The sequence below is a fragment of the Drosophila serrata genome, unplaced genomic scaffold (genome assembly GCF_035046125.1).
Source record: "Drosophila serrata isolate PLE 108 unplaced genomic scaffold, ASM3504612v1 contig_382, whole genome shotgun sequence".
Classification (NCBI taxonomy): Eukaryota; Metazoa; Arthropoda; class Insecta; order Diptera; family Drosophilidae; genus Drosophila; species Drosophila serrata.
Window position 1 is genome coordinate 8053200 of NW_028257280.1, and position 14992 is coordinate 8068191.

General features: G+C 40.0%; 1 protein-coding gene across 4 annotated transcripts in view; it reads left to right on the forward strand.

Moving 5' to 3' along the window:
• Window positions 1-5643: 5643 nt before the first annotated feature.
• Window positions 5644-14992, forward strand: part of dsx (transcription factor doublesex) — a 49914-nt gene continuing 40565 nt past the window's right edge. For 3 of the 4 annotated variants that reach the window (XM_020954195.2, XM_086840897.1, XM_086840898.1), the window contains exons 1-2: window positions 5644-6365; window positions 12064-13569. In XM_020954195.2, coding sequence (XP_020809854.2) covers window positions 12381-13569 — 1189 coding nt within the window. In that variant the 5' untranslated portion in view covers window positions 5644-6365; window positions 12064-12380. The remainder of the gene's footprint in view (window positions 6366-12063; window positions 13570-14992) is intronic. The other variant, XM_086840896.1, reaches the window with a different exon arrangement.

Genomic DNA, 14992 nt, shown 5'->3' on the forward strand with positions numbered 1-14992 from the left:
AAATAATCAAAATCGACAAACGAAATGAGCCAAAAACAAAGCGGCCAAAATGTTTTTAGTTTTGCACAGTCCCGGCTCTGAATGACAGCCTGGGGAGTCCGATGGACTGCGCCACCCCCCACCGGCTGCTCCTTTAAAAGGATATGCGCACGTGCTAATGTGATTAGATACACACCCACACACACTCACGAGTTGTTCGCAGGAACCGCAACATGCAGTGCAGTTGATTGCGGCAAGCCAGAAGCTAGAATAACAGGAAAACAGGACGAGGCCAAAAGGAGCAGCATAACTTCATCTCGTGTGTCTTCGAGATGCAAACTATTGTTGCCCTGAGATCGTACCCATCATCATCATCATCAACATCATCAGCATCCTCTTGGAAGCTGCAAACTTCTCGTGCGCTGCTCCACCCAAGGACCTCCTCCTGGCCTTGTATTCTACCAAATTATTTGGTCGCTACAACTTTTCCATCAGTCCAGCCATCAAATGCAGCATACAACCCTTCATGCCAGGTACAGGACAGGACATCGCAGGACATCGCAGGACCTCATCACAGGCCGGCCAACGATTTAATTGCAATGTGCAACACATGTGTGTTCTCTGCCTTGTGGTCACAGCCAAACTTTATTTAAATCAACTTTTTAATTCGGTTTTCAAGCATTACTTAATTTAAGGGAATAAGGAAATGGATTAAACTTTAAAGGTCTCAGAGTTAGGTAAAGAACAATTCATTTAAATTTGAATAAACTAACTTATTAACAAAAACTTAGTAATTACTTAATAATAATTTCACTGATATAACATCTTGCATAATTTAAAAAAAGTCGCTTAATCAACTTGGTTATTGATGCTAATCAGAAATATCTATGGTTTATAATATCGGAAAGAAGGTTTCTATTGAGTTACAAGCTTCTGTATTATACTTAATTAAATAAAATACTTAAATATAAGAATTAAGAAACTATTTCTAAACCGTAAAAAAAGGTTATATTTAAACACTGGGTGTCTAGTTTAATAGACAGGTGTTTTGTTTATGTATTTTTATACAATCCAAAAGTGAGTCTTTCAGTAAAAGGCCAGACAGAGAAATTAGTTGACTTGCAGGTCAGGGCTTTCTACATATTTTCACACATTGAATATAGGATTATTTTATAACTTATATATACAATTTTGTACCTTTTCTTCTAAGTTTTAAAGATAATTCCCCATAATTCTAAGTGAGACAAATTCCATACTCCCCCCACGAAGCTCTACAATTAAAAAAAAAAACACCTGATACCCTGTAGTTTAGTAGGTGTCACAGATGACACGCATGAGGTATATTTAAGCTGGCCTACGCATTGGAGAACATTCTTTTGTGGGGCTTACATCGGATTATGGGGCACAAACGCAACAGTGACAACAACTCAATTCTGTGGTGAAAAAAATACAAAAAAATAAAAACAAAATAAAGTGAGCTTGCTGCTAATTTGTATTGATTTTTTATTGGGCATGGTTTCCCCCTTTTTTTTATTCTTTCCACCGTCGACATGTAGGTTTTATAACTCTGCGTGTTGCTGGGGTTATGGTTGGTTTGTTTGTTTTGAACTTTCCCATGCATAAATTTTGCATATTAATTGAGTGACTGTCATCAATATGTCTGTGTGGTGGAGGATCCCCCTCCCCCGGAGTCAACTCAATAGAACCATCACACAGCGTGGCATCATTAGTTGGCCTAAAAAATCCCATCAGGCTTTTGATTAACATTTTGTGCACACAAATGGCGGCCAAATGCGAGAGCTTGCTAAATGAGTTGCATCTAATTGAGTGACAAACACGCCTCGGCACAAAACGCAACACAAACTCCATCGCCACCTCTCACAAACTGTGCCAATTTGTTTTAAAATGCATCGGGCCCCGTCCTCTGTGGTCAATCAGGAGTCCTCTGCCAGTGCTGGAACTGGAGGAACTCCAACTCGTACACCAGTGTCAGTGCCTGCTCTCGACTGTTTTTCAATTTGCATGCAAGCGTAAATTACTCTCTGTTTGATGTCCCCCCAGCCTTGTTTCACACTTTGCCCATCCTGGAGGAGCAGGAGGAGGAGGATGATGTGGATGTGGATGTGGATGTATATGGATGGAGGATGTGCATGCTCCTGCTCCCCGCACAGATTCCTCCCGCTGCTCGGCTAAAAGGTTTTGTCCTTTCGGTTACGTTTTATATGCAGATTGGCTTTGCCTCAGAGCAGAGTCTTCTTCCAAATCTCCAACTCCTCCTGCTCGTTGCCTGTCGGAATCTTGTGTCTTGGTTGCCCTTAAATACCTTTATGCGTATCTTGGTTATGAACATAAAACACGTTTTTTGGCACTCCATTTGTCATTATGCTACCAATTTGTTCAGCTTCGAAAACATCTCAAATTTCCCATCTGCGGCATGGTCAAGGGGGAGGGATGGGCATTTAATGAAAAGGGCCGAGACGCAATGGAGGGAATGATCGTTGGACCCTTTTGTAAAAAAGGGTTCGAAGGGACTAAGAAAGCCTAATGATTAAAGTGTTGGTTTCGCTTCATATTCACCATATTTATCAGATTTATTTAATTATATATGTGCATTATGCGAGTCGACAATTTAATAAATTATTGTAATTAAATTTAGGTATCCTTGGGTATGATTGGAATCTCATTAAGAGTCATTTTCGTAGCTTGTTACACATAATGGGGTCTTGTAATGGCAGAATTACATGAATAATTGAAGAGTTGTGTAATAATGTTAAATATTTATTATTGCTTCTTAACTATTTTAACAACAAAAATGTATTCTGTTACAAATTCACATGTGTAGCAAGTTGAAGCATTTCATGGAAATGGTGTATTCTTCGTGTAGATACATATCCGCTTGAGCCGTTCCGAAACTGACTTTCAGGGGAAATACAAACAGACGGCGGGTGATATACATTTTGCGATCTGGGCGCCAGTCATATGTGCGATTCGCATGCCTAAGCAACTCGTCCAGCTACCCACTAAAAGAACACAGCAAGAAATATCATTAAAATTGGGTTTAGAATGAAATTTAGGCAAGCAGAAATACAAAATCTTAGCTTATAATAACAAGATACTATAACTATATTCATTCAATTTGTTTAATAAGGCTTTAAAGCTTAGAAATGTATAGTAAATTACCCAAAAACTGAATTTAATTAAATTTCAACTATATTTTTGCTGTGCAAAACAAAATCTTAGCTTAAAATAAGAAGATACTTTATCTATATTCATTTCATATGTTTAGTAAGGCTTTAAAGCTTAGAAATGTATAGTAAATTACCCAAAAACTGAATTTAATTAAATTTCAACTATATTTTTGCTGTGCAAAACCCGGCCACAATCCCAGCCCAAAGCCCTCGAAGCGCCAACAATGTACAACAACTTGTAGAAATGGCCATAACAATTATAAAACACGAACACGAGCTGTTGTCAGAGGTGGTTGGTGTGGAAGGGGGATGAGGAGGGGAAGGGTAGGGGAAACGGGAGTGTGGATGTGGGGCAGCGGCATGCAGCATGCGGCGGTAGTGGTTGTGGAGCCATATCTGCGGAGACAGTCGGTTGCGGTTAGCAACTTGAATTACATTCGCCGGGTCATCCAGGGAATTCTGCATCGCGTATCTTTGGTGCGGCTGGTGCGAAGTGACAACTGCGACAGCTACACGTCAATTTGTATAAATGTTTGCAATTGCCACCGCCACCGCCACCGCTACCGCTTGCGGTGGAATCGTTAAAAATAAACCACTCCCGAGGTAAAGGCTGATGATGATCAGTGCGGGGGTCGTGCATCGTGGATCCCGGCAAAGAGCGGCGGCCGAGTATCTTTGTATCTTGCGGATGCTGACCGAGAGAGAGAGAGAGCAAATCATATTTAAATATTTGCCGGTTTCCTTCTTTTTTTTTGCAATTTCCATTTGCATCTTTCTCTGTGTCTGTGTCTCTGTCTCTGTTGTTTTGCCCAAAGGTTTGTTGGCGTTTTTTGAGAGCAAACTCATCCGTGAGGCGAAGCCAAACGAGTTTCGGTTGGACTGCGTATCCGCGAGATACTCTTCTCTCGCCGCTCTTTGCTAATTGATTTATGAGTATGCAACTGGAGATGCCCGCAGCCCCACGCTCTTTCGACACTCTATCACTATATTGGCCAAGATGGGCGTGCGTGTGAGCCAAAGTTATGAATATGCAAAGGAAATGCTGGAATCTTATGTTCTAACGGTGGGTCAGAGATTTGTCTGGTATGTAGGATTTTACTAATAATTATCTAATTAATTAAGTTACCAAATATATCATATTTAAGGTGATCAAGTTAAGTTACTTAAAAATATAAAACTCATAAAAAAAACTACAATTACAGACACTTTAATCTAAAATCTACATCTTAATATCTGTAATAACAAGTCCAAGGACTTTAATCTTAAATTATACATATATGTAAATATCTGCAATAAGTCCTTATTGCTGACCCATTATTTCCAATCAAATTTGGTTATCAAGGGGGAGAATCTCCTTGCGACAAGGTCTTTAAGCCATTCATTACCAACGGGGAATCGGGAATCTGTTTTTCATTTTTGGGGAAGCTGCATGCATTCCCTCGGGCAGGGAATAACTTTTAATGGACCGCAAGCTTGAGCGCAATTATCTTCCTGCCGACTGATGAAGAATCGATCCTGATGACCACTATAACGGCCGACGATGAAAGGAAACCTTTAAGTGTGATAAATGTGCGTGTGACACACGAAGATGGAGCATCATCGCTGCATCCCAAGAAGGTGGCATAAATAACATATCCCGATGCGCCAGAGCTCAGCTGAGTGGTTCGACCTATATCAAAGGCCTTCGGCTAGACGATCAAAACCCGACCCGATCCCCATATAAGGTGGCTCTTCTTCTTACGATCCCCCCAGAGAGAGAGAGAGAGAGAGAGAGAGAGAGTAACAGAGGAAGAGAACGTGTGTGTGGAGAGCGAGAGTGTGAATGTGCGCTCGGTTTGGGGACGTCAATGTACGGCAACAAAGTTGCTTTGGCAGAAACACATGGAGCTTGCACAGAGCGTAAGAGAGCAGATCTAAGAGAGCCGATGGGGCCAACATTGTATGATCGCTCTGTACAAATAATGGGGCAAATGCACTTTTCACTCTCTCAGACTCATGCTGCTCTCAAGCGCTTACTCTCTTTTTCCCAAGATGCTTTCGTTTGTGTTACCAATGTTTGGACGAGCTTATTGGTTTTCATAAAGAACTTGAATAAGTAAATATTAGTTTATAAGAAAATATTTTGTTTTTTATTTTATTTTATATTATATTTATGGAATTTTAATTTAAATCGAACAATGCTTTTAAAATTATAAATACTTCATACTTTTATTTCAATTTTAAAACAGAAATTTAAATCAGAAGGTAGTAGTTCATTTTTTGGCTTAAATGTAATAGGATAAATTATTTATTTGGGTTCAAACCAATTATCAAACACACAATATATTAATAGCTTAAAAAAGTTCTTCGATTTACTTAATTTCCTATAAAGTTTGATTTTTTGTAGAGCATTCACTGATCGTGGTCATCGACTACTCCCGCAATCTCAATTTTTTTTTCGCACTGCACCGGAGTGTGCAAATACCGAAGGCATCGGTGGGGCCAGTCTCTGTGCCAGCACCACATGCTCCGCATCATACCCCCCCTCGCTGGTCCGTACGTCCGGCTGTTCGTTCATCCGTCCGCGTGTCCACAAGTCCCAGCGTCTGCCGGGCGGTTCGATAGTCACTAGTCGGACTGGTACTGGTCCGGGTGCCTGCCTCAGTGTGGCCGGTATCGTGCTCAGAGCTTTTTGGTGGCTCCGCAACCAGTTTGCTGGCAACGATCGTCCTTTGCGCTCGTGCGCGTTCCCGCGGTAGGTGCTCGTAGCCGCAATCTTAACCCAAAACAGAACTGGAGCGACATCGAATCAAATGCGAAGTGTTGCGAACTGCGAACTGGAACTGCAAACTGTGAACTGCAAATTTGAAAATTCTGTTTCTGTTTCTGTTTCTGAGCTGTGCAAAGTCTGAAAATATCTTTAGTATGTGCGCGAATCCAAGTCAATTTGTTTGTGTTTCCAGATAACAAATAATATTTTTACCGGCTCCTCCACTCTATCTCTCTCACCGCTCACCTCACTCTCACTCTCGATCCGAACTGTTCGCTCTCGCGCTCGCTTGCATAACCCAGAGTGTAGAACACCACGACAGAAGTTTGCAATTGCAATTGCAAAAAAAAAGATACAAATGCTGATGCAGATGCAGATACGTCCAGAGATATGTACAAAGATGCAGATACTTTTGCCACTGCCTGTCCGCCTGTCCCATTGTCCCCCCGGTAAGTAAACAATGAGTTATGACTGCTCTGCTCTGCTCTGCTCTGCCACCGCGTGGAACACCCCAATGTCCCGCTTTTGGGGGCGTTGCAAACTGCCTTGTAATTGCCTGACATAAATGCTCGTGTATACACGGCTTAATGGCGATAGCGGCAGGTACGCTCCGCGATTGCCATCTACAACTGCTGAGCGAGCTGCAGCTAGTGGTGACTTTTATAGACCTAAGGAGGGAGAGGGGTTCGGGCCATTGTCTGACTACCAAATTGAACAGGTAACCAGCAAACGGAGTCGTGTTCCGGGCAGTCAGGATCGCGGAGGCGGTGATCGGTGATCGGTGATCATAAGTCCACTATGGCAGGGAAATGCAAATAGAAATGGTAAATCAAGTTATTTAAAGCTACGCAGCCAAGGCTATAAGACACCATATTCCATTCAATGTTCTGCCCAAGCCGGTTTTAGCGACGACTAAGATAAATCGATCGATCACGATTATATGTATATATTTTTTCTCATCTTTACCAATCAATTTTTACGGTCTTCACTTATTTTATGCAATTATTATTTTAATGACATGACCATGCTTTTGGCATTTAATATGCGGAGTTACCCTTGGCCCATTAATAACCCGAAGTGGGGTTCTTATCGTGATCCCTTCCGGTTTAGACAAATTAATTAATTAAGCAGACATGCCCCCAAGGAGCGAGTAATCCCATTTAACTTTGAAGACGTTGAGCAATAAAAAGCAGCTTTCCTTGATACATTTTTCTGGTCTCCTTTGAATTTACACATGAAATAAAATCGTTGCTTTCTGTATTTGATTTGGAAACATAAGGTAAAACTAGTGTAAACAAAGTGGTAACCTTCGAGACTAGGAAATGCCGTTGTCGAGGAGAGAATAATGTATATTTATGTATGTAAAACATAATGACCTTTATTTTTTTTGCATGTGCTTAATTAGCAAATCTAGGAATGCCATTCCACTGATAGGCCCTCTGTCTTTCTCTTCGGCTCTTTGGTGCGATTCTCTCTCTCTCTCTCTTGGGGTCTCTCCGCAAATACAAATTAGTCGCGACATGCAAGATAAGCGATCGTGTGCAGTTTTTCTTTATATATATTTTTTTCTTTATGTTTTAAATACAACTGCCGGGAGAAACAACATTTTCCCGTGGCCATCGGGAGGGGGCTGGAAGAAGAAAGGGGGCGGGCATCTGGTAGCAGCACGAATTGCGAACTGCGAGACCCGTTATCAACACCACATATCATTCATGGTCAATTACCCCTCGCTGGCTAAAATGGTAAATTAACTCTTTAGACACCCAAATTAAGTAATTACCGGCGATCAGGAATGAGGCAAACTAACACTTCATATCGTTCAGTTAATCAGCTAAAATATATACTTAATCATTGGTTAGCTGCTCCTTGTTGTCACTTTTTCTCTCTATCTTCAATTTAGAATACAGGTACATACGTTTTAATCAGTAGACAAGCATCGTTAGTTCTTATTCTATACGTAAATGGGTCGCAAAGTCTGTGCAAGGTTTTTGAGTTAATTAGATTAACATTTAGTTAAATATAACTTCAAACCAACATAGGGGATGATTATATGTATTATCTTTTCAAATTATAACATAATTCAATGTTTAATCACAAAACAATTGAATGACTTTTTAAATAATTGTTTGTCTTATATTCAGGAAGCTTATAGTTAGATAACAAAATTTAAACAAATGAATACCCATTTACTTGTATTTTCCAACCTATTTAGATAAGAACTTTATTCTTGAAAGTATGTGGGACCATTTATTTTATTAAATGATCATTTTCTATTAGTTATTCAAATTACAATTGACTTGTAGCAGTTATTGATCAAGGGCCTGGGAGTTGCTCCTTTAATAGTCTCTAATTCCATAGTACAGCTGTATAATATAAATATGATCGATTTATCTTGTATAAGATATTTGAATTGATATTTGTTGTAATAACTTTTAATACGTGCATTGTTGATTGATTAAGCGATATATTGTAAATGCAAATTTTTGCTAACACGCGCCTAGACCTAATTTAACGCTGACTTAATTCATATAAATTTATAAAAATTAATTAGTTAATTACTATGCCAGAAAGCATATGTATTAATAAATCGATGTCCAAAGATAAACTTGTCTTTAGTTTTGAACTAAATTCGATTTAGTCTTTGATTGAAAAGTAAGAAATATATTTAAAAAATTACTCATACGCCCCATGGGACACATAAACAGCCGTATTTATTGTAATACTAATTTAAAGGAAATAAGTAAAATTAAACGTCCCGTCTAATTAATAATTTATTCTTGACTTTAAAAAAAAACTTAGCTTAAAGAAACATCAACAATTTAAAGTAAATTTTAATTAAATTTAAGATTGAAAATTTTTGGCAACTTTTTCAGTGTCTAAAAACAACTAAGATATATACAAGTAATAGTTAGAAGGTATTTGGGTCGAATAATTCCTTATTTTTAATATTTATACTTACCAATATTGACAAAATGATTGACCTATATAAAAAAAATACCTAAAGACCCCTTCGCCACTCTTGTCCCAGTGTTATCACCGATAGTGCCCACCCACTCATACGCCCTGTCAACACGAAGAAATAACCAAAACAAATGCAATAAAATTCGCAGCACAAAGTGAACATGCTGAAAATAGGAATTAAACAAAGTGGAGGAAGGCAAAACTAAGCCGAACGCAATGCAACGCGGTCCAACTGCAACTCGAACAAGTTGCAAAGCGATTGCAACCGGCCAAAGGCACTGCAGCGAAAGCGGCAACAGCAACAACACCAACAGTAACAACAAAAGCGACACAGCCAGCCAATGTGTGTGAGGCTGTCTATGTACAAGGGCCCGCTGTCTGTTTGTATTTGCGCATTTCCGCGAGTGAGTGTGTGCTGCATGTGCGAGCGGCAATGTGTGTGTGTGTGTGAGTGTGCAGCCCCCACATTTCTCCAAATGCACGCAACGTCGACGTCGCACAGTGGTCCCCAAAGACCCAAGTGGTTTATCCAGTCGTTTTATTATTTAGGAATATTTTTTCTAGATGTTTTTTTTTAAAGGCAAGATTAAATTAAATGCTGATTTAAAATTTAAAGATTGAACATTTAATTTATTTAATTTTATTATTTAACTTAATCTGTAGTTTACAGAACCTCTACAATTAAAAATTGAAAATATCAATGTGACTTGACTTGTCTTTCAACCGACTTCAAGAACCATTGCATACATTTTGGGGCATATTATTATTTTACAAAGCGCCTGAATTAGAGAACATTTTTAAATGAATAAAAAGTAATACCAATACATAATTATTTGAAGATAAATAATATTTCATTCATTTTTATAATTTTAATATTTTTTACATTGAAAAAATTATTATTATGGTTAAATAATATGTATATTATTTAATTTTATTTTGTGATGCATTGATATCCTAAAAGTACTGCTAATATAATTTAAATACAGCTATTAAATAAACTATTTTTAACTATTTTATTTCTCGTTTTAAAATATTATTTTTGCCTGAACTATTAATGGCATATAGCGAAAATTTTATAAACAGACCAACATCTTACAAAAACTACCCCAATTCAAAGGATTTTTTCGAGTAGTAGGATTTCAATTTAAAGGATTTTCGGTCCACTGTGCTGTGCTTGGTTGGCTTTGCTCTGGCTCTCTCTCTCGATGCGATTTTCGGTTCCGTTTCGTTGGCGGTGCCCGTTTGCATGCACACACACTTACAACGCACATACACACACACAACAGCCGAGGCTGGCACTCATACAGGCGCTCTCGCACACGCATACACACACACTCAGACACCCAACCGAGCGACTCGGCGTTTTTGAGTTCTTTGCATCCGCGTCTTGCGGCCCAATGTGAGTTGCCTTGTGCATGCCAAAGATTTCAGATCGGACAGCAGCAGCCAAAGCAGCTAAAAGCGGCAGAAAGCTCGGCTCGCGGCTCGCGGATAGTTCCATTCTACGGATACCCAGATCCAGATCTAGCTACAGATACAAATTTACCATCAGAACGACCCTATAAATATTGATTATTCGCGCTGCGAAATTAACTTTTGCTAAATCGGTTTCTTTTGGCTCGTTTCACCGGCGGCTTTTCGAAAGCCACAAGGCGCGATCGCGTAAAAAAGTTGCCAGTGTGAATTTTTTTGTTTATTGTGTTGACGATACTTGATCGATATCTGAATAGATACAGCCCAGAGTAACTGTATATATAGTTGAAATTGTGGCCTACAAGTGCACGTGTGTGTGTGTGTGAAAATCTTCGCAGCTAATCAAAATCCGAAGATTTATTCTCCTATATTTCTGAAAGTTAATCCGGCAACTGCGCCATATTTCTAATCAGCCAGCAACTACTACAAACCCTTTAATAATATAAAAAAAATTAACATTAAATAGTGGATCATTGCAAATACAAAAAATATAAAACACATTTTTAAAGGCTATCAGAATTGTTTAAAATACAAAATAAAAAGCCGTTCAACTTTTATAATATAAAGGTAATTGGGAAAATAAATTGGTAGTAATTCGGGTTTAAATCGTTTTTTGAACTTAATTTAATGGTAATTTATATTAAATATTTGTGATTCTTAATTCCATATAATTTTTTGATCTTATTTTAATATTCATTTATTATTTATTTGTATCCATCTCATTTAAAGTATTATTGTATTATTGAAGATTGTATCTTTCTTGTATATAAAATAACAATCTATCCATGGATTGAAAGTAAAAAGTCTGTTTTAAATATCAAATTTTTTAGAATAGAAAACAGTTTACAATTCATACAGAACAGGGAGGGAAAATATTCAATGACTTGAAATATAGTAAATAGTAATAGTAAATACATTTAACTGATTGCTTTGAATATAATTCATACCAAGTGTGCATTTTTGAAATACTATTTTACGACTCCTAATTAACCGTACCACGTAAATGTCTCTCGTGAATTTTCCTCACAATTCGCGAGAGCAAAAGGCCTTTCGGAAATTTATGGATTGCCGAGTTCAAAAAGGCCAACTCAGATAGTTGCGCATCCGTTGGAACCATTTCGATGACAGTATTATATGTATAGATATATAGTATTAATATGTTACCGTGACAGATCCGATCGATACATTGTATCTACATGTCCGGCTCCGCCTTCGGGTTGTTACTAATATCCAAAGCCAATCTGGAATAAGTGCTTTTATGTAAAAGAAAGGCGTGGTCGATCGAATCAAAATAATTTTCGATATTCGAATTACCCTTTAACATGCAATAAATGATCCACGGCCAATGGAGGCGAAGTTCGCCGCCTGCCCACATTTTTTCCACAATTACTTTTTTCGGAGTGAGATGTTTTTGCAAAAATATGGCAGATATTTTTGCTGGCGTTATAAATACAAATGTAATTTGTTGGCTACCGCCAGCCGAGCATGCAAAAAAATAAAGGAAATACAAATCTTCCCGAACGATAATAAATATTTTTCGCTCGCAGCTTGAGTTATATCTGGGAATTACATCAGCAGTTGTTTGAGGGGAAAAGAAAAATATATAAAATGCAGGAAATTTTGTTTAACAAATAATATAAATGTATTATCTATTTGCAAAGTGAAAGCTAAGTAAAGTAATTAGAACCGAAACTTGTTATCTTATCTTTTCAGGTGCTTAAGACCTCGTAGTGAAAAGTGAAACAAAGGATTCTATAACTAAAATAATCCTCAATAATCTATAGACAAGTATAAATAAAGTCCAATCTACTTAATGCTATCAATAATCAAAATCAAGGCTTAACCTTTACTTCCTCAACTTCTCAAATAATAAAACTAAATAAGAAACATATTGGAAATACCAGGACATCTTCTTTAGAAGCCAATGCTTACCTTGCAGAAAATGCATTTGAAGTTGGCCTAAAGGCATAATTAAGATACTTGGACACTCGCTAACCTAACCTCTGAAAAGGACATCAGAATCTGCAGACATGGTTTCGGAGGAGAACTGGAACAGCGACACCATGTCCGACTCGGACATGATCGACTCAAAGAACGATGTGTGCGGCGGTGCCTCGAGCTCCAGCGGCAGCTCCATCTCACCCAGGACGCCGCCCAATTGTGCCCGCTGCCGTAACCATGGGTTAAAGATCACCCTGAAGGGTCACAAGCGGTACTGCAAGTACCGCTATTGCACCTGCGAGAAGTGCCGCTTGACCGCGGACCGGCAGCGTGTGATGGCCCTGCAGACGGCGTTGAGGCGAGCCCAGGCCCAGGACGAACAGAGGGCGCTGCACATGCACGAGGTGCCGCCGGCGGCAACGGCCACCACCACACTGTTGGGACATCATCACCATGTTGCCGCCGCTGCCGCTGCTGCTGCTGCTCCCGCCCATGTCCACGCCCATGCCCACCATGTACATGCCGCACACCATGCCCACGGACACCATGCGCACCATGGTCATGTATCGCTCCATCATCAGCAGGCGGCGGCAGCGGCAGCAGCAGCAGCAGCGGCGGGTGCTGCTCCGGCAGCTCCGCCATCGCATCTGACCGGAGCCACGGCGGCCTCCAGCCTGCATGGTCACGCCCACGCTCACCACGTGCACATGGCCGCTGCCGCAGCCGCCTCGGTGGCCCAGCAACAGCACCTGCAACAGCACCAGAGTCACCCACATTCGCACTCGCACGCACACTCGCACCATCACCTCCAACAGCAGCAGCAGCAGCAGCAGCATCTCCAGCATCCCCAGCAGCCGGCGCATCAGCAGACCGCGCTGCGATCTCCGCCGCATAGCGAGCATGGTGGCAGTGTGGGTCCGGCTACCAGCAGTTCCGGCGGAGGCGGAGCAGCGGCCAACTCAAATAGTGCCACAGCAGCGGCTACTTCTAGTAGCGCTTCTAGTAGCAGTAATAACGGTGCCGGCGGTGGAGCTAGCTTAGGATCAGGACCGGGATCAGTAGGAGCAGGAGGAGGAGCCGGTGGCGGCCGGGTCGGTAGTAATGGTACCTCGGTGATTACCAGCGCCGAGCATCACATGAGCACGGTGCCAACGCCTGCCCAGTCGTTGGAGGGCTCCTGCGACTCATCTTCGCCCTCGCCATCGTCTACTTCCGGTGCCGCCATTTTGCCGATCTCAGTTTCCGTCAATCGCAAAAATGGCGCCAATGTGCCCTTGGGTGAGTGCCAAATATTCTTGAACATTTGTTAATAATATGTATAATTATTATATATTTTTAAAAATTTGAAAGAATATTTCGTAGAAACTGGGTTTATTAGGAAAATATTTGAGGGAAAACTAGAACACATTCATTCATTAAAATGAATTTTAATTATTATTCAATTATTTTAATTAGTTATGAATTCCTGTTACACGTTTACTTGCTAACTTGAAAAGAGTGCAAAATATATCCCATATCCCACTTTATACATTTAATTATTCATATAATTCAAAGCTATTAAAAAGAAATCCATCAGAAAATGATTACTTAATCATTTCATTTACACCGAATGGAATTTAGTTAGGGAAAGTGTGTCTGATGAACTTATAAATATATAGTTCGATTTACCTGTTTATTTAAGTAGCATTTAAAATTACATGGAAATCAAGGTCTTACAATGACTTACAAGTCTCTTCAAATCAAGTATGATAATTTCAATTTGCTTGCAATTAGCTAAAGGATTAGCTACTATTAAAATACATTTGATTCGTTTGCCCATCGTTTACATTCGTCAAATGGCCTATGTGTGATCTTTTGCCGGGGCATTTAGTACAATTATTTTCGTGTTCTTTGTTGTTTCTGTCATGTCTTAGTCGCGGTATTACTTTGCCAAGAAGAAGATTGTATGATGAATCGTGTAACTCGCTTTATCTGCGATCTTGGCAAATATCTAGTAATATTTATGGCTCATTTAGCAAAGTGCACAGGGAAAATTGAAAATGAAAAGCCCAAAGAAAATTGCCCCCTTTTTTTCGCAATTGTTTTTGGATTTTTTTTTTCCATCCTGGCCTGGCCCCGTCCGCATAGAGGAGTCTCTGGCAAGGAGTGGCCGTGCGTCTCGCGCCTCTAAATGATTGCCACCTAATTATAGGCCGCATGTGCCGACGCTGGGAGCAACGAGGACAGATCCACCAACGACGCGCCGTCTCGGCACGTACCATGAGCAACTGGGGGGCAGGGATCAGGGGAGGAGCAACAGGGAACAACAAGGAACAGGGAGCAGGGAGCAGGGAGCAGGGTACAGAGATGAAGAGATGAAGAGACGCCTCCGACAGAAGGCCTAATCAAGTTGTGTGTTGTGCTGTTCCCGGAGACCAGACTAGTAAATAACAAAAGAAGCCGGCGGGAATAGCACTGAATGCTGATTCGACATGGAAATACCCACTGCTTAGATTAATATGCTTTTATATATCCTCATTTAGGCAGAGCCCTTGGGATACTTTGTTTAATCTTGTGTATTCGAAAGTATCTTTTTTTGTTTCTTGACTATAACTCATTTCTTTAATGCAAGCAAAGAAAATATATACAATTGAATAGAATGAACCCAAGCAGTCTGATATATATTTTCTATATAATCTAAATTAAACTCCAATGAATATAC